The sequence below is a fragment of the Spea bombifrons genome, chromosome 1 (assembly GCF_027358695.1).
Source record: "Spea bombifrons isolate aSpeBom1 chromosome 1, aSpeBom1.2.pri, whole genome shotgun sequence".
NCBI lineage: Eukaryota > Metazoa > Chordata > Amphibia > Anura > Pelobatidae > Spea > Spea bombifrons.
In genome coordinates, this window is record NC_071087.1 from 63,825,998 (window position 1) to 63,851,406 (window position 25,409).

At 38.8% G+C, this 25,409-nt stretch overlaps 1 protein-coding gene across 1 annotated transcript; it reads left to right on the forward strand.

The window, feature by feature from the left end:
• The first annotated feature begins 166 nt into the window (after window positions 1-166).
• Window positions 167-25,409, forward strand: TBC1D2 (TBC1 domain family member 2). The gene is made up of 14 exons (XM_053462663.1): window positions 167-382; window positions 4,238-4,709; window positions 6,803-6,947; window positions 10,063-10,198; window positions 11,271-11,371; window positions 13,139-13,341; window positions 13,853-14,233; window positions 14,396-14,506; window positions 18,825-19,006; window positions 19,435-19,905; window positions 21,261-21,381; window positions 22,584-22,769; window positions 23,333-23,454; window positions 24,829-25,409. Exons 2-14 carry the CDS (start codon window positions 4,263-4,265, stop codon window positions 25,028-25,030), a joined length of 2,808 nt encoding a protein of 935 aa, XP_053318638.1. The 5' UTR covers window positions 167-382; window positions 4,238-4,262; the 3' UTR covers window positions 25,031-25,409.

Sequence of the window (25,409 nt, forward strand, 5' to 3'; positions counted from 1 at the left end):
TAGTCATTGTGTCTTTTTTCTGCTGCCTTGATTGCCATGGGGATGACGCTGCTCGGTTTTGCAACTTAAGAAAATCAGCATTAGTGAAATTTGAAGAATGCAGGCGCCCTCCCCTGACACAGGGAGGATATTTACAGGGAGGCGTCATTTATTCAAATGACGAAACGAAGCTCTTGGCAGGCAGACGGACGGGCGTGATTGACTCTTCTTGTCGGCACCCTGTAGTTATGGGTGTCACAGGTTGATCTGGCAAGTTGTCCAAAGAGAATGATCAGTAGAAGTTGAACAGGAGGTTACATTAATCGTGGTAATGCCAGCCTCTCCAACTGATCAGGAAGTGAACACTTGTACATGAGAAGAAGCCAGCCTTGGAATAGAAACGGTATGTGTGTTTAATGCAGGGCATGTGATTTATTATTGTTATTATTGTTGTTGTTGTTGTTATTATTATGTATATAGCGCCATCAGATTCAGCAGCGTTGTACAAAGTGTAGGCAGGACATAACAATTAGTAGATAACATAACAAGAAGGCATACAGAAACAACAGGTGAGGATATACACTGCTAATTACTGTTTACAAAAATACTTTTATATATCTTTTACTATTTTCCTTTCTTCCTTTTTATACACTACTTTTATACCTATTCTGAAACGTGATTCTAAAAAAGAATCCCTTTACAAATATATTTGTTTCTTTAAAATTTAGGATGAAACAATTTAAGATGGAATGATCATTTCCCATTAGGTAGCCAGACTGAGATCCCAATGCAGCGCGGTAGTTTTTCCAAAGGTCTTGTTCGGAAACTCCGATGATATTTTGTAAAACCTGATATTCAAGCTGATGGACAAATTATTTTTAGGTTTAAACTTTAATGCATGGACATTTCCCTTGTAATGTATAACTTACGCAAGGTAGCCATTTCAGTCATTGTGAGGAAATCATATGGAATATCTGTTGTGAATGCCTACATTACAGAGACATCACATGGCACATGATATAATTACCCCTAAAAAGAACTTAACTAAAATCATGTCTTTGCCTGGTTTTTGAAACTCAGCATTTTTTTTGAACCAGCATTAACGTTTTCAGCAATTTGAGCTACAGTAGCTTGTCAGATTTAACCACACGGGCCAGCTTTCAACCCCCACGTACATCAATGAGCTTTGCCACCCATGACCCTGTCATCGGTTCACTGCTTTCCCTTCCTTGGACCACTTTTGATAGGCACTAGCCATCTTACCATTGTAACAAGATTTTCAGTGTTTTTCACTTCACCTGTCAGTGGTCGTAATGCTATGACCAGAGTACTAGCATCTGGTATAACAGGGGCATGGTCTCTATGTTCTTACCTTGCCCCCGCCTCCTGGTACACAGTGCAGAATTCTCTTTTCCTGTAGCGGTCGTGGGTGACCGCTGCTGGCGTATAGTTACTAAGCAAAGAAGGTTGTAGTTAATAGTGTATATTCAGAGGAAATGTAACGTCTGCCCTCACCAAAGGCACTTTTCTGCCCAGAATACGGCCAACTATGGGATACCAGGGCGCGCGTCATAGCTGCACCCTCTGTGATCCTCTTGCAAAACCCTGCAACCAGTGGAGGACGGGTAATTACATGTCTAGGTGACCTTGTGCTGGCTGGCAGCTTCCTCCCTGCCAGTAGCTGGACCCCAAAACTAAACCCTTAGCGCGTTGCACTGGAAGTGGGACATGGAGATATGACAGGAAAAACATGTTACTAGTGAGGTATCTCAAGGATCAGTATTGAGGCCTGTTCTTTTTAATATTTTTATTAGTAATGTGACAGAAGGTCTTATGGTATGGCATGTCTTTTTGCATATGATACAAAGGTCTGCAACAGGGTGGAACAACTCAAATGGTGAATAAGTAAATTAGAAGAATGGTCGAGAGTGTGGCAGCTGCAGTTTGATACTGATAAATGTAAAATAATGCACTTGGGACGTAAAGATCCCAAGACAGAATATGCAGTAAAATTGGGAGCACTGAGAGGGACTTAGAAAGTAATTATTTCTGATGACTTAAAGGTAAGCACACAATGCAGTAAAGCATCTAAAAAATCAATCAGTATGCTGGGTTGAATGTGGAGAGCATTCGTAGCAGGAAAAAGGTGATTATACCAGATCTCTGGTCAGGCCTTACCTATATTGCATATTATAGTATTGCGCATTGCGTACATTTCTAGAGACTCCATTTACAAAAGGATATTGAGTTCACAGGAGAGCTACAAAAATGGTGAGTGGTTTGCAGGACAGAAATTATCAGGACAGGTGAACAGATCTAAAAATATACGTCAAGGGATTCAACAAAGAACAGAGTCAAGCTTATTTGAATGGAGGAGCAATGTTAGAACAACAGGTCATGGTCTAAAACTAGACGGCCTGAGGCTTATATGTTACGTAAGGAAGTTGTGGTGGTTAATACAGGCATGGGATAGACATAAATTTTTCCTCACTATAGGACTTGACTTTTAAACCCCTTACATCAGGAGAAATGGGCAGACTAGATGGGCCATGTGTTTTTTTTGCCATCAAATTTTATGTTGCCTGATATTTTTAAAGCAGAACACATGCCCAGATTTAATTGCTGGATGGCCTTCCCCTTATACACACACACACACACACACACATATATATATATATATATATATATATCCTCACATACCCATGTAAGAGCTATCTTTAGTCTCTGGGTGTTTTCCTTGTAATTGCCTTGTCCTGAGTCCTGCACTGGTTTCCAGTTCCTTGTCTGCTTGACTAAAAGTCTGCCTTGACCTTTTGTACTATGTTCCTGCTGTTCCTGTGGATTTGTAATTATGTGTGTGTGTGCATGTGCAATTGTGTATGTGTGAGCATGTATATGTAATTATTATTAGAATTAATGTTTACATACAGACTGTATGTTGGACAGGGGGCAAGAAGCATAGAAGGCACAAACAAATTGTTTGGGGGGCAATGATGGCACAGACCAGCTGTTGGAGGGCCCTGGGGCACTTTTCGCACCAGGACCCTGTGGTTTCTAGTTAGGCCCCTGCCCATTTACACTATGAAGGTTTTGCCGGCTCAGCACACCCTCCATATTCTGCATTAGAAGATATGATGTCATATCATGATGCTCCGTGCCTTAAAGAGATAGCGTGGTGGAGCCTAGGGCAGTGTGGAAGGTAAATACATATGAATGTGGGACACAGGTCTCCACCGTCAATTCTTAGGCGGTAACAAAAGTCAGTGAGGGGCTCAAAGCAATTACTTTGTCATATAGTAACAAGAATGACAAATAGACAAATGATGAAAGAACGAACATGTGATCAGCATAAAAGGAAATGACTCATGGAGGATATTTGTTCGTGTGTTACTCCAAGTCAGAAAATTGGAGAAGTGAACATTAATTTTAAAGCTAACTAGGAATTTGTGCTCATTATATCCCATGTTTTTTGTATTATTTAATTGTAACCCTTAAAAATCTTAGAAAGTGTTTAAATATGATTTGTTGTTTTTATAGCATAGTAAAATTGTAGCTCCTCCAGCCTCATCATACTGGAGAATCCTGCAGCAGTCTAGCGTGCCAGTGGTATGTACAGGTTGCTGAAGGGTTCTAGAACCCAACTGCTTGGAAATATGTGTTTGGCAGCGTGGTAAACAGGTGGTAAAAACAGGTGGTAAACAGCTGTATGTTTACTTAGATTAAAGACGCAGTCGGTGGAAAAGATGCTATAACATTAAATGCTTAATGTGAACCTGTAAAAAATGTGACAACAATGGAGGGAGATTAATATGTATTTATGAAGAAAAATGCCCCTTTATGGCACAGATAGTTACCTGTTAAATTAATATTTTTGTTCTTTTATACTGTATATGGTTTACTCTGTACGGTCCTCCTCACCTATTGTTTCTGTATGTCATTTTGTTATGTTATATACTAATTGTTATGTCCTGTCTACTCATTGCGCTGTTATCATTTAAAGTTTTTCTGAATACAGAGTTCTTACCATGTCCATAAATAAAAACTGATAGAAACTAAAATGCATAAACAGGCTTCCAGTGTGGTTGCAGATAAATAACGGTCCTGACTTACTAAGGTTTTTTCTTATACCAGTGACGAGCCTGGTCAGCAGTAAGTAAATGGACAGTTTTCTCTGGGAAATTGCATAAAATTAAAATGTACCTAATTGACAAACTAGTTCTATGTGTCAATGTACTGAAATACTTTTACACTTTTACAGATAAGAAAAACAATCTCAATATAAAATGGAAGAAATCGAAATAACAAATGAGGTTGTGTGTTCTAAAAGACTGGTTGAATCGGATGTGAAAAATGAACTTGAAGAAGGGAACGAAGGTACCAACACCCTGTTTGAGCAAGCGGCTATATCAGGAACAGACTGTGTTAGCTATAAATCTGAAAGACCTACTGAAGGTTTCAATCTCACCCTAGTGACAGAAGGTGAGAAACCAAAAGTTAAAAAACTATGTGGATACCTGTATAAGCTTGGTATGAAAGGACCCCGCAAGGCATGGAAATACAGATTCTTCTGCTATGATGAAAAAAAGTGCCACTTACACTACTACAGAATTGCTACAGATGTTTGCCCACTGGGAAGCATTGACATCAGTTTTGCCATTTTTGACTCAAAATTGGAAATGGAAGAGGGCACATTTGAGATCAAAACACCAAGTCGAGTCTTTGTCTTGAAGGTATAAATAAGGATATTTTATTTACCAAAGTATTTATTTACCTAGAAAGTAGAAATGGCTAACCATGTTATTTGAAAAAACTGTGTCTTATCCATGTCTTCTTTGTTTTCAGTAGCTTTGGTTATTTGATAAACTTTTTAAGTTAGGAAAGTTTATTAGTTCCAAAAACGAGAACATTTATAACCAATAATGCCTTCACGCAAAGGCCAACCAACCATACTCCGTTTTGACTACTGTAATAGTAAACATTATCTCTGTGTTTACAATATCCTTACAAACAAAAAAAGAAAGAGTTAAAGAAAACACAATTGTCCCTCAGCACTTCTTTTTTTTTGAAAATACAAATCAATAAACCATCAACCCCAAAAATACCCTTCCCCCAATAACTTATTTAGAGATTACTTTGTTTTTGTACTCATACTGAAGACCAAAATGGGGGTTTCAGGGAAGATGTTTTTTGGTGTCTCATCTTCTGCTAGCATTGGCTGTAGGTCTTTGATGACTTTCCGGATTTCTTCAAGTGCTGGGTTATAGGTGACTACAAGTGGTACACGTGTAGAGATTCTTTTTTCTCTATATTGTAGCAGGTGTGTGCGTGGAACTTGTATTCACCTATAACCCAGAAGAAGAAGAAATCCGGAAAGTCATCAAAGACCTACAGCCAATGCTAGCAGAAGATGAGACACTAAAAAACATCTTCCCTGAAACCCCCATTTTTGGCCTTCAGACAACCCCCAAACCTGCAACAAAAATTAATTAACCGGAAACTACCCACTGACAGAATGAATAAAGAAAAAGGGACCACACCGTGCAAAACGCCCCGCTGCCAACTGTGCCAACACATATGCACAGACAACATAGCCACCCACTACAGCAAGACCTACAGTATTAAAGGATCATATACCTACACATCTAGCAATGTAGTGTATATGATACAATGCACTAAATGTGACCTAGGATGCTACACTGGAGAAACCAGCCAGCAATAAAATGGCAGAATGAACATGCACAGACATTCCATTAAACACCACAAGGAAAATTCCTACTGCACCACTGTGGGACACCATTTCACCTAAAATGACCATTCTATCAAGGACCTAAAAATCAAAGTACTGAAAGGGGACTTCAGTAATACCAAAGAAAGACAAACCTTTGAAGTCAGAATGATTCAACTATTCAACAGCAAGAATAGAGGACTCAATGCCGATTTGGGTTTCCTGTCCCACTACACAGGTTTTACATAACCCCCCACCTGCTATATGTACTGTATTTTTAAGTGCACCATGTTCATCTATATGTACCTGTATATATGACAACATGTGTAGACATGTACATTCCCATCCCTATATTCATCACTGCATTCCTATTCCCTGTATGTGAGCACTAGCATCTTGTTTTTTTCTGGGTCGCGGGAGCAGGGCCCTGACATGCCCCACTCCCAGCACATTTCCACTTTAAATGGAGGTGTTTCCTGCCATGTTGGCGGGACCAACCACTGATGTCGGTGGGAGTGCCCACTGACATCGACGGGAAGTCCTGGCCACATCCTGCAAAGGTAAGGCTCTGGGGCACCTCCCCCCAATGCTGTTAGATACTTTTTATTTATCTTTACTAGATTTTGATGGGAAGAGCTGGTGGGTTTCCCCAATCTTACTGTGCAAATCCTGCACCTGAAAATGTCAGGGAAATGCCTTCAGTCCCAACTTAGCTCTTATGGTATGAATGTCCAGCAGCTCTCCCCTCTCCAATCCATTTGCCATAAAGACCTTTATTTTCCTGCATCTCCCGAGGGCACCTAACTTATTTTTTAAATAAATGTTGTGCCCTGTTGACTACCATTGGAGACTCCTCTAGAAAATGTTTTTGACATTGTATAATTAAGCCACACAGTGTAATAGATTTTCTCCTCAATATTCTTCTCTTTGTATTCCTCCTCTAATGAAAATGTAGATTAGAACGTGCAGTCTTGTGACTGGAAAACTAAGATACGTGTTCCTCCTTTATTTGAATTTTCTCTGAGAAACTTTGATTGCAATGTGTTTTTTGTTCTGCTAGATAACTGTATAACTCAGTTTATTTTACATTACTCTCAGGCCATAAACAGCCATACTATGATGTATTGGCTGCAGCAACTGCAGATAAAACGCTGGGAATTTTGCAAAGCAGAGACTGGAATTAATTTTGGAGTTGTTTTATCCTCTGAACTGACAGCCAGCAAAGCTGATCTGCTCAATCAACGTAGGTACAAAAGGGGTTTTAGACAATTAATAAAAAAAAAAGATATTGCTAAATCAAATGATGTTTATCTGTAATATGATTTATTTAATTTTAATGCATGGGAGGTTTTAAAGGGGGGTACCTGCACGGACTAGAAACTGCTTTTTTGCCTCTTTTTCTACCAATCACTTCAGCCAAGACATAATCTAAGCCAGGGGTGTCCAAGTTTTTTCTGCAGTGGGCCACTTCATCAGAATTGTATACATGCGAGGGCACTCATTTTTCACTGTGAGAAAATATGGCCTTTAATAAAATATGCAGATTAAAATAAAGTAAATGACACAAAACCTTTACTTTTCCTCTCACTGATTTCTGGGCCTAGAAAGTGTTGTGACTACAAATTCAGGATAATTAAAAATGAAATAGTTCTATTTATTCTAGGGATGCACCAAAATGAAACTTCTGGACCAAAACATTCACAGTTCACTTAGCCAAAACCAAAAATGACCCTCCACCATTAAAAATAATAATAAAAACTCACATTTTTAATAAAAGTAGGTAACACACCACAATTGGACAAATGTGACTTGGCTAACAGCAATCACACGCCTATCATCATAATCAGGCAACCAGTACATGCTGGTACCTAGGCATGATGGGACTGTGCTTGCTGTGAGCATACTCCTATCATGCCAAGTGAGCCAGTACATGCTGGTACAGGGTGGCTGTAAGTGATGTGCAGACCCCATACTGCTGGCAGCATCAATACACAAGGGGGGCAGCTAGCTAGGTTTCAGCATGTACTGGCTGACTTGGCATGATAGGAGTGTGATTGCTAACAGCAATCACGGTCCCATCATGCCTAGGTTCCAGCACTTACACATCCAACCAGTAAATGCTGGAACCTAGGCATGATGGGACTGTGATTGCTGTTAGCAATCACACTCCTATCATGCCAAGTCAGCCAGTACATGCTGGAACAGGGTGGCTGTAAGTGATGTGCAGACCCCATACTGCTGGCAGCATCAATACACAAGGGGGGCAGCTAGCCAGGTTTCAGCATGTACTGGCTGACTTGGCATGATAGGAGTGTGATTGCTAACAGGAATCACAGTCCCATCATGCCTGGGTTCCAGCACTTAAACATCCATGCTATCACACACACACACACTCATTCATTCATATACTCATTCATTCACAGATTCATTCCCTCAATCACGCATACTCATTCAAAAACCCTCCCCACCCCCTTACCTGCACTGCAGCTCCTCGATGCCGCTCACAGACTTCAGCAGGGGGCACGGCCTCCCTCTGCGTTCTCTGGTACTGCACAGAGGAAGCAGTACTGGAGCAGAGTCATGTGATGTCACGTGAACTTTGCTGGGTTCCGCTTTCCCTTTCCAGTACAAAAGACCCTCCCACTGGTAAGTAGTAGGGCTCTTGTTGTAGCAGGGCTTGAGGTACGGCCCGTGTAAGATCGGTTGCCTTGGCTGCCGATCTTACGCGGGCCGCACCTCGAGGTCTTGCAGGCCGCACTTGGCCCGCGGGCCGCATGTTGGACGCCCCTTATCTAAGCATTTAAATGTAACCATGAGGCATTTGTTTATAATCAATATTTAATGGGCTGTAAGAGAAGGCAGCCTTTCAGCAACAGTACACCATAGAAAAGTTTAGTGGGGGCAGCCTCATGAAAAAATAAAGGGGCACTTACCTGGGGTAGTAGCTGCAGCTACCCTCCTCCTCCTGTGTTCCAAAGATTCTCGCTACTGATTGCCTGCTTGGAAAAAAGCCCCCATTGAAATCAATGAATTCCCTTTCCACGGATGAGCACAGAGACCCCACACGTAGTGTTTGGTAAATCAATGCTAGAGATTAATGCTTTGTGCCTGCTTTTGTTACATGTTTTTCGATATAGAAAGTATCTCTCCAATGCAAGCGCAGAGAAAGTGATTAGAAAGATGTAATTCCCGAATTGAGAATGTAGATGGAATTCAACCTTAATAGTTACATTTATATTTTGCAAGCGGGAAATCCATCTCTGTCCAATTCGTAATTTGTAAAAATTGAGTGACTGGGATTGAAAATTAAGGGTAAGGATCAAGAAAGTTTATAAATTCCCAACTAATAACTTCCAGGGGCCTACCTCTTCTAACAATTGACATGTCTAACTTTGTCTTGATGGAAAGTATTTTCATTACATGACTGTACTTGCATTTATGATATCACCAGCTCAGATGTCCTGTTTATGTGGACTACTAGACCTAAGAGAAATATGTATTATCTGTGTGTTGGGCATACAATTTACATCATATTTAATGAAATGAATGGTGCCATCACTTCTTTTGAAATTGCTGTTACCCAAGAGTAAAATATTTAACTTAACTTACGCCTGAATGTTCATAAATAGCCAGCAACTGGGGTTTACATAGTTGAATTGCTATAAGAACATTGTTTAAATGCATGCAAATGTATATTTCTATGTAAACAGTAAAATGAGTGAATGAGAGTATCTCGATATAAAGGGCTTGTCAGTGTGGGGATTGTTAATCAAGTTGAGTGGTAATTATAGTGAAGGTCTCATCAGAGTGGAGTTGGTATACTATGACGTGGCCACCATACAGGGAGTCTTATCAAAGAGATTCCACCTAGCGACATTCTAGCTCCTCCACATTTGAGTGGTGTTTATTTTGGGAGAGGGGGGTGGTAATTGCAGTCCCTTCTGCCTTTTTTTGCAACCATAAACATGGCTGCTTTGCCCTTCCTTTGTTCACCCCCTCTTTTCATCCCACAGTGACTCAGGACAGCAACAGGTTCATGTGTCTGGTTTTACCGTCCTCTTAAAAGGGGTTCCTGGGTGCCTGCTAGTTGGCTTTAGTGGATTTGTGAGTTGAACTATAAAATGAACTACATATAATCTATTGGTTTATCTGGCCCTTTAGGCATGTAATGTCCATATACAAGTGTACGTTTATCAATATCTCTAAATACATGTTCATGGATCTTTTAAATACAAACAATTGTGAATGCCACATACTTTCATTATATGCAGTGCTGGCAGTATGTATGGGGATATCTAGCCTGTACGTGTGTGCAAATATCATGTATAACAAAATCTAATTGTATTTTTTTTTAACAGGAGAGGAATGTGACTTTTTGCCCCCTGTAAAAACCCCAACTGAAGTGGTGGGTTCATTAGTAGCCTCATTACCTGCTCCTCAAGAGTCAACTGCACTTCAAAACTTCTCCTTAAAGCATCCTTGGACAGAAATACAGTAAGCCATGTCCACGAGGCTTTAAATTGCATATATTATCGTGTTCCTTATATTCCAAAAAGACTAACCATAGACAAACTAAAACTGACAACAGATCTGCTTTAGTCCTTGGTAATACATGCAGTTTTGTAGTAGGCATGCCAAATCATTCCATTTCACTACTTCACTTTAACCATATAATAATCATAACAAAAATGCAGTTTAGAATGCAGGAGATGGTCCACCAAGAAACACTTAATAGGCCATGGTACCTTCTACAGGGTTGAGCAATAAATATTTGAGCAATAAATATTTGGCAGAATTCTGCAGGCTGTCCTAGACCGGTTTTCCAAGGAAACTGGTAATGCAAGCCCTCTTGAGCACAGGGAAAGTATGTGACATTTTGGATATAGAGTGCCCTTGAAGGGTTTAGTAATTTCTAGTGTCTATACAGCTCCACCAAATAAAGTACATAAGGGAGCAGATGTGCATAACTGGGGGCAGAGTGGCAAATAAAGGTAAATAAAAACAAAAAAATCATTTTTCTCAACCATAGTTTTTATTAAATATGAAAAATAGTTTACATGTGAATTCATATTTACTAGTAAAACTTTTTTTCCTATAGGGTAGTCTTATATTCAGGCTTTTTCTTTTTTTCCTAAATTAATATTCAAATTTTGGGGGGTCTTATAATTAGGGTCGTCTTATAATTGAGCAAATACAGGTATTTTATTAGGGACACTCAGCTATCAAACATTTTAAGTGGCACAAAAACATGATTACTGTGTCAGTCTAAATGTATAATTGCCGAACATAATATTGGTCTTACAGCTGACAATAGACATGCAAGATTAAATCTTTCACCTAGACTAATGTTTTTCTTTAATATGCTTGCTAGCAAAGCACTGAACAATGATCAGGAAATATCCTGTCCTGTTCAAGGGCTTTTTATGTGTGTACCTTGCAATTTCAAAGTTCTAGTTTATTGGTCTTAATGATGTCACCACACGATGTAGAACAAGAGAGATTTTACTTCCTAAGGTTCTTAAGGGCCACCATTAAACGCTGTTTTTGATATGTTTTTTCTTTCCAGGAATACAGTGCGTAATTTATGTATTTTGAAGCCTATGTCAGGAAATAATGCCAGTGTTTTCCATTTTGAAAAGCCAGAACAAGAAACAGAAGAGAAATCAGGTGACTCAATATTTAATTATAAGGCAATTATTCAGCTGAAAATACCATCTCTGTGTTATCTGAATCTGGGGGAAAAACATGATATTAAGAATAATAAGAATAATTATTGTTTTGGACTGAAGCAATATAGTTATTTTGTGAAAAATCCACAGTTTAGATACCTGGTGTATAGAACCATGGGAGGAAAAAACATTTACCACCTCTTTCTGTGTTTTTTTTTTAATCAATGGGACCACTTTCTGCACATTCAAAAAGGGACTAATTAGTTAAAATAAAAATAAATATATACAGTTTCACAAGTAATAGACCCTTGGTAGTTCATTAATTAGCAATAATATATACCATATTTACTCGATTATAAGACAAAGTTTTTTCAAAGCAAATGCTCTGAAAAATACCCCTTGTCTTATATTCAAGGTCGTCTTACGATCAGACCTCAAATAGAGGTCTGACTATATTACTAAGATCCCCCGCAACACTGCAGGGGATCTGGATCTTCAACCTCTGCTGGGACTCCTGTGATGGAGCACCAGCATGACGTGACCTTCTGGTGATCAGTCTCAGAAGCCCCATCGAAAGTCCCGGGTAGCAGCGGAGGTTGTCTGCAGGCATCACACAGATGTCCACCAGCTGCCCCCACCTGACACCAGGGAGTGTGGAGGATGGGGGACAAGTCAAGGGATGTATAGGTAAGTCGGGGGGGATAAGGCATATAAAGTGGTAAATAGGGGGTATAAGGTATATGAGGGGGCAGAGTGGCATATAGGGGGCAACGTGGCATATCAGGGAGGCAGAGTGGCATATCAGGGAGGCAGAGTAGCAAGCCGTGGGGCAGATGTACATAACTGGGGGAGAGGTTGGCAACTAAAAAGGAAATAAAAACAAAAAAATGCATTTTCTCATAGTTTATTATTAAATATGAAAAAAACAGTTTACATGTGAATTAGTATTTACTAGTAAAACTTTTTTCTAATAGTGCAGTCTTATATTCAGGCTTTTTCTTTTTTTTTCTAAATTAATATTCAAATTTTGGGGGTGGTCCTATAACCAGGGTTGTCTTATAATTGAGTACATATGGTAATAAGGGACATCAAATGCTGAATTCATATCCAGAGTGTTTACCCCTGAGGGGAGGTCTGGCCTACCAAGTTTCCTTAAGGGTTGCCAAGTGGCCAGTATCAGACATGCTTAAAGGACCAGGAGAGTTGAATTTTCTGTTTTTGCAGGAAGATGGCTGTTTCATAGCTGGTTCCTTACTGCCAGACATTGTTAAAGGGATAGTTTACCCCTTTAGCCCCACTAAAGAAGAACTTTGAGTACTGTAATATGCATTCTATAAAAATAAAAAAGTACCTGTCTTAGGAAAAAGTTGCAGCTTCCCTACTCCTCGAAGGTCTGAAATGTTCGCTACTGATTGGCTGCTTCTAGTTTCGCTCGCAGGAAACTGCTCTACTTTAAATACGGTACATGCATGCACTTGGAGTCTCATTAGACCTTCCTGCAATATTAACCAAGCTGGTACTAGAAGCTGATTCGTAGCAAAATTATACAGAATTGCAGCAAAACCACACACAATAGCAGATTTTCTAAATTAATGAATTTCAAGACTTTTAATAATATTGTTAATCTGCCTCATTTGCTGAGTATGACAGTATGGCCATACATCTACAGAATGCCATGTGACTGTCCCTTGGGTAAATTAGTACATATTAGTTTATGGACCTATTACTTATTAGGTATGTCTTGCTAACTGCATATATCTTGTAGCAAAGGAAACTCATGCATGGGACATTGTTATGAAACCAGTTCCAAAGCTGTCTCCTTCATTAAACTTTGCAAGGAAAGTCAGAAAGCAAAATGGTTTTGTGGCTCCTAGCCATGAATCAGTCTCTGAAACTGTCCCTTTTGAGAAAATCAGCAACCCACAGCAACAAATCCAAGCCCTTACCAGAGAGCTGGAGTCTCAGAAGGTATGTGAGTTGTAACAAGTACTGTAAGCGGATGATATAAAGAAAGTGTATCTTATTTTGTGTGTATGATGACAATTTTTTTTCTATGAACATGTTTTTAAAATAAAGAAACTGTCCATGTAAGAGAAAGTCACAACTGACTCCATTACTTAAAATATTTTATTACTTTTGTTATGACAAATGTTCAATTTTTAACGTATCCAGGCATTACATGAGTAAGTCTCCCCAACATAGGCATAGCAAATTGTCTTCTTTACCATGTTCTCTCAGTATTGACTGCATTGGAATCCTACTGTGAACCCAAGTAGGTAACTGTAACTTCTGTAACTTCTTAACAGCAACCATGAAAAGATATGACTTACGCGTTTCCAAATCCTTGTGCAAAAATACTAATAAGTGAATAATCCTGTTATGTAAGCATTCCTTGTATGATCCTACATCTTTGTAAACATTATTCAGTGGAAAAGGTAGTTGCTACTTCATACTTCAAGTATTTCATACTTCATACCAGGAGCTTGTCAAGCTTCTTCACCGGGCTGTTGAGTCTGCACATCAGGAGAAGAGAGCATGCAGTGATTATTTAAATGGAGCAGAAGAAAAAGACCGACTGGAGCTTGTAAGACATAAGGTTAGACAAATAGAAGATCTGAGGCAACGTGTGGAAGCACTGGAAAAGGAAAATAAACACCTGCAGCAGTCTTCCTGCTTAAAAGATGCCCACAATGCAGAACTGAAGGAACACATACAGCTCCTTATGGAGAAAAATAATGCCAAACAAGAAGTTATATTAAAACAAACAGAACAGCTTCTCAGCCACAGCGAGGTAGACTTTGGAAAGGGCGGCACAACAGAGAACTTACATCAGCTGTGGAGGAAGATTGACAACTTAATGGTGAGTAAAATAAATCTCAGCTTTATGCCATAATTAAGGATCTATAATGAAACAATAATAAAGAAACCTCAAATGTGGAGATTACACTCATGATATTACGTAATGAACTAATGAACAGACATTCTAGATTCCATTAATTCTTTTCCCATCTTGTTTCAAAAGGATGATGTACAAGCCTATAAAACCCAAAACCAGTTTTTGAACTCTGAAATCCATCAAGTGACTGATCTTTGGAGAAATGCAGCACAAAAGGAGAAAATTCTTCTTATGAAGGTAACATATTCTGCTTACTAAAATGAGCATGGATCTTATGTGGTATATAAGATGGTATATGGTAATTCAGAACTTTGTTCCATAACGTACAAATTTATGTGCTTGCTCTGATCCTGTATTAGATTTTTATTTTTTTTATCATAACAACGTGAAGGTTAACTGTAAGAAAATATATAGGGCCAATACAAACTTCAAATAATTGGATCACATATAAATGTATGCGCGTCAAAAATAGGCAGAGTCACTTAGATGCAAACAAAGGTGAAACATTTAATAGGAACAAAAATAGAAGAAGAATATAAAAAGTAGATAACAAAAATACGAAACAAGTCTTACAAAACCTTCGAGAGGAATTTAGTTCATGACATCTGTCCTATGTATTCCTGAGGATGGAGGGAGGGAGTGTTGGGACGTGAAGAGTCCGTGGATGGCAAGTACATCTCTCCTCTACCTCTCCTCCTCTGCCTCTCTTACACCAAGCTTATATACCATTTGAAAATGATGTCAGTCTATTGGTCTTCACCTAATTAGGTGTTCAAACATGTTCACTTAGGTCTTACACGCCTAAACCCTATTTTAGGTGGTCACTGTACGTATGTTGTAATGCCCTTTTAGAGTTACAACTATACCATGCATTAGCAAGTTACCATCCTATCTATAGACTGCATGTTCAGCAAATCCTTCATTCTATATTTAAGGTCAAGGAAACCTTGAAGCTTATTATTGAAACATATTAATATATCTTAATTATCATGTATTTATGCCCAATAATTACATATCTTTGACTATTGCCTATACTAATAATTATATATGGTCCATTTCTTAATTGAGGTTAGAAAGTGTATTAGAATATTACACATTAACTTGCTACCAGTAAAATTCATGCTTGTATTCCTTGAGCAATTCATATGTAAATTCTGGTTAGTGTGATTAGTTAGTGTGAATTATATTTATATATCTTAGAGAGAAAAAAAGGTACTTCTGATGAAACTAAGGAATATCTTCCACCCATCACATGTAAGCCTTAAAAGGTTAGGTTAAATCAGACTACAGGGGCAGATTTACAATGGAGCAAAAGAGGCCTTTCCCCCAGGGTATTGAGGGTCGCTAGTCCAAGCAAAATTGAGACAATTTGTCCACGGCAACACGAATAAAGAATAATGTAAAATAAAACAAAAAAATAGTTTATTGCATATTCCTCTACATTAATTTATGACGTCACACCCTGTTCATAGTTAACTTTAGCATCAAATTATGACAACACTAATCTGAGACTTGACCACTGCACATCTGCAAACCATGTGTCACTTTAAAATAGGCACTACGCATGTGCAGCCAAAACTGTGCAAATCTGTTTAGACTTTCCTGTTCATATCAGTATCAATATACAGTAATTTATAATAATAACATAAGGCTGTTTTAGGGGCAGCGGTGGCACAGAGAGGCTGTTTTAGGGGCAGCGGTGGCACAGGCAGGTTGTTTTAGTTAATTTATTTTTTCAGATTCTTTCAGTTAGCATGTAAAATGTTAAAGTTGGCGAAAAACAACATAGCATATCAGCACAAACATCTCATACCAACTGTCAAGCATGGTGGTGGAGGGGTGATGATTTGGACTTGTTTGGCATCCACAGGACCTGGGAACCTTGTAGTCATTGAGTTGGCCATGAACTCCTCTGTACACCAAAGTATTCTAGAGTCCATGTAAGGCCCTCTGTCTGACTGGTAAAGCTTGGCCAAATTTGGGTCATGCAACAGGACATGGCTTTGTTTTTTTTGCATGTAGTGACAGGTATAATATGTCATGTGTTGTTGTTCATCTAAGGTTATATTTACTTAATGTTTACACCTGCTAAGGAACAGAGGGTTGTTATTATGTCCTGATGTGTAAAACCATATAATTCAAAGAGAGTGTACTTTCTTTTTCACATGAGTGTATGCTTTGATGGGTGCAAATTGAATGGCTTCAAAGATGTCCCATATAGAACATGGGGACAGTATGATCAGATTAAAAAAATGGGTTTGCAATAGTAATATGCTACTTGCACGTATTGCTCTATAACAATGGGTATTTGTTTAGAATTTTTGTTCCATTAGCTTTTGTAAATGAGTAAAAAAATGTCAAATCAAAGTCTGGAAAACTGCTTTTTTCCAATTTTGCACCATATTTAATTACTGAATTCAGGTGTTGCAATCGGACCCACTGCCACAGGTGTATAAAATAACCTTTGGGATGTAAAAAAACATTTTTTTTGGTGGAATTTTGACATCTGGTCACAATGCACCCATGTTCTATTTTCAACATCTTTGAAGTTGCCCAATTCTGTTGACTTGCATGGTTAAAAACAGTACCTGTATTCAACCTGCAGAGGAGTTCAGTGTTCTTAGGAAGGCCTGGAGAGACCCTCATGGGAACTTGTTTATTTTTTAGTGGGTCCAGCCATCTTGCCTGGGTGGGTTTTCAGTATCACTGAATGCCTCGCTATCAATGCACTTTAGAAACACCGTGCAAGCTCTTATATATCAGGCGTTCACCAACATATTGTATATGGCGGCCGTGGACGCCCCAGGTTCCCTTGTGCAGGTTTCGGTGTTGCTAAATGCCTCAACATCAGGACATTACAGCAACATTGCTTGAGCGTCCCTTGGTCGCTAACTGACCGTTTTTTCATGATGTGCCTGGCACATTATTGGCCAAGGAGTAAATATAGTTTGTGGTATTTTGGTCAACTAAGCTAGTTTGGGGACAATCATAAGAAAATACTGTATTTGCTGAAATACCCCTCGTCTTATAATCAGATCTCAAATAGAGGTCTGACTATAAGACTAAGATCCAGATCCTCCCCTGCTGCTGGCGCTTCCTCTGGGGCTTCAATGACCAAGCGCCGACATGACAGCAGCGGAGGTTGTGTGCGCACATAAGGCAGACGTTCACCGGCTGCCAGATAGGAGTAGGAGGATCCCCCGCAGCTATGCGCGCAGACAACCTTCGCTTCCACCTAGCACTTCCGCTGAGGCTTCCATGATGGAGCACATAACTTTACGGTGCTCAGTCATAGAAGCCCCGGCGGATGCGCCGGGTAGCAGCTGAGGTTATCTACATGCAGACATCCACCGGCAGCCCCCACTCGGAATGCACTGGTAAGTCTAGGGGGCAGAGTGGCATAAAGGGGGATATAAGGCATTTCTGGGCGGCAGAGCAGAATATCAGGTAAGGCAGAGTAGCATATATGGGGGGAATAAGGCATATCAGGGAGGCAGAGTGGCATATATGAGGAATAAGGCATTTCTGGGGGGCAGAGCAGCATATCAGGTAAGGCAGAGTGGCATATAGGAGAATAAGGCATAGCAGGGGGGCAGAGTGGCATATGAGGGAGGCAGAGTGCCATATAGGGGGTATAAGGCATATCTGGGCGGCAGAGTGGCATATAGGGGATATAAGGCATTTCTGGGGGGGCAAAGTGGCGTGTAAGGGGTTAAAGGGCATATCTGGGGGGCAGAGTAGCAAGCCTGGGTGCAGATGTGCATAACGATGAACAGATGTGCATAACCGGGGGGCAGGTTGGCAAATAAAAAGAAATAAAAGCCATTTAGTTCTCAATCATAGTTTTTATTAAATGCGAACTTCTTCACTTCTGCTACCTGGAGCCATCCCTTGCAGGAGACTGCCAGGACTATCGGCTGATATCAGCAGGAAACACCCCCATTTATAGGGAAAATGGGCAGAAGGATTCGGGTCTTGACCCGGAGAACTCCCAGGTATGGTTCCCAGATGTGCTGACATGCTGGAATCTGTTATTTGCGGCCTTTACATGAATGTTCTCTGGTCTGGTTGTGCCAAAAGGGAGATGGGGCTAAACTAAAGTCCCTTGTGAAAAAGAATATGCAAATCTGTTTGGGGAGTAAGATATGGGAAAGAACCAGAAGAGAAAATTGTGAAAAAGGTGGTCTGGGTTACTAGGAGCCCCTATGGAAGATACCAGGTCACAAAATGCATTGTGTATTTACTAGAATGTCTTCTCAGGTTCCAGGAACTCAAGCCACTAATGCCATATGTTCATGTATTGTGTGTGTCTTGTGAACTAGGAAATCAAGTTTATCACACCTTTTTTAAGCCAGTAAGGATACTTTTATCATCAATATACAGTTTTTTTATCTGTCGAATGTGTAGGATTTTTTCAGTACATTCATGTGACATAATAACTTTAGATGGCTGTGTGCCGTTTTAACTGTACCATTTAAATTACAATTTCATTTTAATGATGCAAAGTAAGGAAATAAGGAAGGAATACTGATGTTTGTGCTTTTCCTAAATATAGTGCTCTTATCTGGAAGCTCGAAACTGTCAAATAGAAAGCAAATATTTAATTGTCCTAAGAAACTTGCAAGAATTGCTACCTAACCTGAGTACAGAATACTGTAAAGTAATTAAAGAAATGATAGAGGATGCCTTACAATCTGAGCCAACAGGCCAGTCATCATGGAACTTTAACTCACTAAGGTAAGCTTTTTCTTTATATAAGCGTTCCTAATACTGTGTGTATGTATGCATGTATGTATGTATGTATATAAACATACATAGCAGCACAAGTAGCAGTTTACCAATAGGGTGCCAGGTTGCTGACCTGTCTTTTTTCTTGGGGTAAAGGTTGGCAGTAATAACAGTAGCAAGATATAACCATGATACAGTGAATGGCTGACCATCACATGCATGTACATCATTTAAATTACCACTATTAAGAACTTCCATAAAGCTGACAATTCTAGAGATGTCTAAGCTTTCTCTTGTTAGTATTAATGCTAAATATTTAGTTTCTCTGGGGTGAATTGTGACCCTGATGTTAACTACGCTTTGATAAAATATAGCAAAGAATGTTTAATGATTACATTAATGTAATAATTATGTATGGATCATTTTTCGCATTTTAGTGAGTATGATGACTATGGTTTTATGATTATTCCTGAATATGAAGTTGAACACTTGAAGCTTCTGGCCAAAATCCAAGCCTTGGAAATCAGATCTAACAAGCTATTGACACATGTTCTGGTAGACAAGCCTTTAAAATCGAAATGGGATAACATTGAAGATTTGGCTCATTCTAAGGAGCTAAAAAACCTGGTCAGATGTGGAATTCCAACAACACATCGAAAACGTGTATGGAAATGGCTCATAAACAGTCGACTGCGCATACCAGTCAACCATTACTCTCAACTTCTCAAAAAGTGTCAAAAATCTCAACATCCAGCCACTCAACAGATTGAACTTGATATTCATCGTACATTGACCAACAACAAACACTTTAGTTCTCCCAACTCTGAGTTCATTCAGAAGCTTAGAAAAATTCTGCTTGCATTTTCCTGGCACAATCCCACCATTGGATATTGTCAAGGACTCAACAGGTACAAAATAAATCTGTTTAATTTCTCATGTTTTAGGAGCTAAAAAAAGAGTTTAATAAATATCAAGAGAACCACGCAATGGAAAAAAGTATTTTATTATTTATTTACCAACACTCAAAATTGATTGAATAATTTAGGGGGGTTGGTGATTAGCATGTTAGATTGTATCACTCATGGGGAGACAATGCTTAAAGAATGTTACTTGCTTTCTTCAACTCTCATCAGCTTGATTCTCCTCATGCAAGTTGGCCAATATGAGAGCTGCCAATTCACAAGCACTCGTAGTTTAGTGTATAGTCCTGACTGTCTTCTCACCATCCTACACTACATAAGAGTTAAATATGTTTAAATAGCTTGTTTTACAATCAATTTAGAATCCCTTACTGGCAGTTGTGCTAAAAGTTACAGGCATTTGTTTGCCGGGGCAGACCATACAGTCAGCAATTTGAGTGCTCCTTGATTTACCATTGTACTACGGGCCAGTTGAAAATATCTAGCCAGCTATCTGAAAGTAAATTCCAGAGCAGACCGTTCCTCTGTTACATGGCACTCCACAACTCTGTAGCCTAAAACCGTAAAATTTAGGATAAAGTATGATATTGTTGAGTCATGAAGGTGTGTGTATAGCAGATCATGTATCTCTTTGCAAATCTGTAACATGTTTCAATCTTATTAGCTGCTGTGCAATAGTCTTCAAGGCCATGCCACCTTTCTTTTGTTAATGTATTATGTGAGGCAGCTTTTCACATCCCGAAAATGCAGGCATTTGCTCAATTTGGAAAATGGCTCGTCACAACATGTTGGACACTTTAGATTGAAATTGGGTTGGTGTCTGAATATATAATTCTGCCTGTGTAAAACATAGTAAATGGCTCTTTGCGAGACAAAGCTTGTTATAAAAGTCAATATACAAAGGTTCAGATCAGATAATGGTTCTGAGGAATGATCACAATGTCTTATTCCAGTTGCCTTGAGGAATTTTCTTATCAGGGGACACGAGTCAGAACTCTTCTACTAACATAGAGCAAAGAAGAGGCCACAATTGATACAGTATCAACTACATAGGCTAACATTAGTTTCTAGGAAGATTATTCTGATTGCGATGCCAAACCGTGGGCAATGATTTTAATAGTTTTCTCAATACACCAAAACCTGAAGCATACTGACTTGAGTGTTACATTAAAAATAGCAATTGCCTTATGGGTTTCACAACATGATAAAGAAGTTTCGAAAGATCAGCTATAATCAAGGAGTTTCACTGAGAAGTAATTTCGTTATGTGTTTACACACCTGGTAATAATTATCTCGTTTAAAGCTTATGAACTTATAAAATGTAATTTTATCATTTATTCTAGGTTGGCTGCTTTGGCACTTTTAGTCTTGGAAGAAGAAGAGAGTGCTTTTCACTGCCTGGTGGATATTGTTGACAATATAATGCCAGCAGATTACTACAGTAACAACTTAACAGGATCTCAAGTAAGCTATTGCTACTTTTTGAGGATGCCGCATGCCACAAAAAGGGAGGCTCATTATTACATTTTAGGAGCAATGCAATATATAATAAATACTCTTAAAGTTATCTGTATTCTGCAAATATGATGCTTTAAAGCAAAACATTTAGTAATCATTCATTATAAAGTAAAATAGAATAGAAGTTCATCTTCTAATCAGACCTCAAATAGAGGTCTGACTACAAGACTTAAATGCAGATCCTCACAGCACTGCAGGAGACCTGGATCCTCCTCTTCGGCAGCTGTAGGAGGTCTGTGCGATGCGCACAGACAACCTCTGCTGCTGCCGGCACTTCCTCTGGGTGCTCCACCATAGAACCCCTGGCGGAAGTGCTGACAGTAGCGGAGGTTGTCTGTGCACATCCCGCAGCTGGTGTGCGCACGTTTGCGTGGGTGCACACAGACAACCTCCGCTGCTGTCTGCACTTCCGCCGGTGCTTCTGCGGTGGAGCACCGGAAGGTCATGTGATGCCGGTGCTCCTTCATAGAAGCCCCGGCAATAGTATTGGCGAGCAGCAGCGGAGGACTGCATCGCACAGATCTCCACCGGCTGCCCCACTAGTGGCATGGGTTTCTGGAGGCATATAGGGGGTTAAAAGGCATATCAGGGAAGCAGAGTGGCATATAGGGGTGTATAAGGCATATCTGGGGGCAGAGTGGCAAATAGGGGGTTAAAAGGCATATCTGGGGCAGAGTGGCATATGGGGATATAAGACATTTCTGACATTTAGTGACATTTAAGGCATATCTGGGGGACAGATTGTATAACTGGGGCAGAGTGTCAAATAAAAGGAAATAAAAAGTTTTAGGTTTTATTAAATATTAAAAAATTGTTTACATGTTTTTACTAGGAAAACTTTTTTTCTATAGGGTAGTCTTATATTCAGGTTTTTTCTTTTTTTCCTAAATATTAAAATTTTGGGCTGTTTTCTTATAATCAGGGCCGTCTTCTAATCGAGCAAAGGCAATACTAAACCTTTTAAATAACAGATCCCCTGAAGAGGTTTTTTATTCCTAAAAGCAATGTCATTTGGGATACACCTTATCAACAATTTCAGTGTGAGGTAATGGTATATATTTAAGATGTCACATAATCAGGGTTGTGTTCAGCTGTACCACCTGAACTTTATCACCTTTATTTATATTATAAATATGTTCTCTCTTTAGGTAGATCAGCAAGTATTCAAGGACTTCATGTCAGAAAAACTGCCTCGTTTGACTGCTCACTTTCAGCAATACAGGATTGATCTCTCCTTGATCACCTTTAACTGGTTCCTGGTTGTATTTGTTGACAGCTTGGTCAGTGATATACTGCTCAGAGTCTGGGATGCATTCCTGTATGAAGGGACAAAGGTAGGAAACAACCTCCATTAAACTTTTATTTCCGTAATCAAAGTTAAAAATTAGCACACTTCAGCAATAAAATGTGTCCTTACATGTAAGTGCAACATACTAGAGCTAATGGTATTCATGGAATGTTTAAAAGTAACATGAAATCAGACGTATGATTAACTGTATAAAGGTAACTAAGATTTCCTGCATAAGGAACACTACTGGCTTTAAGAAGCTGCATGTGTGTACACGGGTACTTGGGCACTTCCATCATATTCCTTGTAACATACCATTCCTTATATATAGCATAAAGCACTGTCATCAAAAGCCTTAGGAAGGCTATCTGGCAAGAATTCAAACAACCTACATACAGTATTATATTTTGTAGTTTTTAGTAACATTTCATTTTTTCTTTTTGGATTTATTTTTCTGAACATGGGTTATAAACATTGTATTAAAAGGCTACTGGACATTAATTGGACAAGCAGTTTATGCAGGAAATTTGTTTTGTCAGAGAGACACTTTTTAGACTTATTCAGTAAATGTTATTGACTCCGTAAACCAAAAACAACTTTCTGTCATAGGTTATTTTTCGCTATGCCTTGGCAATCTTTAAATACAATGAAGAAGAGATATTAAAGTTCACAGAAGAGTCAGACATCTACCAGTACCTATCATTCTTCACAAAGACCATCTGTGATAGCAGGTGAGTGAAGATGAAGTTGGACTATGTGCTTTTTTTCTCAAAACCCAGTGTTGTATAAATCCATTGATTGGTTACAGATATTATTGTTTATACTGAAAACTTAAATTGGACATTATCATATCCCATACAATCCCACCAACAAAGAATGTACAGTAACATACTTTATAATTCTGCTGAATCTATCCATGCGTTTGCAAGGAGGAATGAGGGAATGTTAATTTAAAGGGGCATAGTTATCATATGCATTATTGAAGTACACATTATGGTGAAGTGGGTCCTGAGCCCCCTCCAAAATAATGACACACCTTACATTGTCAGTGCATTATCAATCCGTTGGCTGTTCGGTAGGCTTACTACTTTTATTTCCTTTCTAAAATTTGGGGAATGTTTAAATCAGCCATAGACTTGTAGAGGACATTATATCCAATCGGTATCATTCCCAGGAATCAAAGAGAACAGGCGGGACCACAAACATAGCCAATGGAACTGTCATTCAAAGCAATGTATTGTTCCAACGAAGCTGCATGCAAGTTGTAACAGCTAATTGAAGATCAAAACATAACAATCAGAGATGCCTACTTTCCTTGTGTTGCTATATACATTATCAACACACAAACGAATAATGCACTTACAAGGATATACACATATAAACATATATTTCCATACAAACGGATCCAAGATCTTTCATGTATAGTTCAATGCTTCTGTGGCTTAAGACTTGTTTGGTGGCATATTAAATTACTTACAAAGCACTTTAATATGAATTATTCATAAGTGAGGCTGCATAAGAATTAAAACGGCCCCAGTAATTTTTTAAAAAATTTTGTAAGCAAAAAAATATATTTTTTTAATAATGAGATGTTGTTTATGTGGGTGTCAAGTCTTCTTTACCGGTAATTTAATGTAATGTCTAGTGGTGCTACCCTAATGATTTTGTACTGTTAGAGAATTATTTCTAGGAAAGGTTGGTGTATTCAACAGTTCTATGAATGGGGTCTTCAATGCTACACTTGGTTACAAAAGTGTTAAAACTGGCAGAGTAATTGGAACTGTGCCTTTTAATCTAGACCTGTCAAAAATGCATTGTTGAATATCAAGATTCCTTTATTTTAATAAATGTTAAGGATCTTGTTCAGTAGTATGGCTAGTTAGAAAGAAGCTGATATGTCACTTTCCCCATAGAAAATATTTTATTCATGTTTGAAGATCTGTTTTACTGTAGGTTTTTGGTAACCATAAGTAGGTATTTGGTGATCAATAGCTATGGTTGAAAAAAGTGAGGATTATTCAGTTACTTAACATCTTATTAAATGATTCAACTGTTTTAACCACAAAATGTTCAGATTTGTTTGTTGCTCTATTTTTTATCTGTAGGAAACTAACGAACATTGCCTTTAATGAAATGAACCCGTTCCCAATGAAGCTCGTAAGGAATCGCCGTGCAGGCCACAAAGAAAGATTGAAAATTGAATTGCTTGAACTGGAAAAGATGAAAGAGGAATATACCAAACAAAAAGAGGAGCTTGGCACAACAGAACTTGATATGGGAGTCAGTGAAGATGAAGAAGAAATGTGATTATATAAATGAATCAATAAACAATATGTGCTGCTACCCTCACAAGCTACTTAAGCTCCTAAAAGTTTGACGTTTTAATTACTCATGTGGTCACAAATCATAATCTGCACATATTTTAGCTGCACTATCCATCAATTAATGAGTGGTTCATGCAGTCCATAGTGACTATTTATAGTGGGGTAAATAAATCCCTATGAAATTCTTTCCTGTGTATTTGTCAACATTATTGGCAGCCATATATAGTATGCCAATGATGTGTTTGATGTAAATATAATATGGCTACTGGCACTGTAGAGCATTTTGGTTCTTGTTGTCCTTCCGGGAATTTTATAGACTTCAAGCATTTTAATAATAAAAATATATGTATGGTTGCACTCTA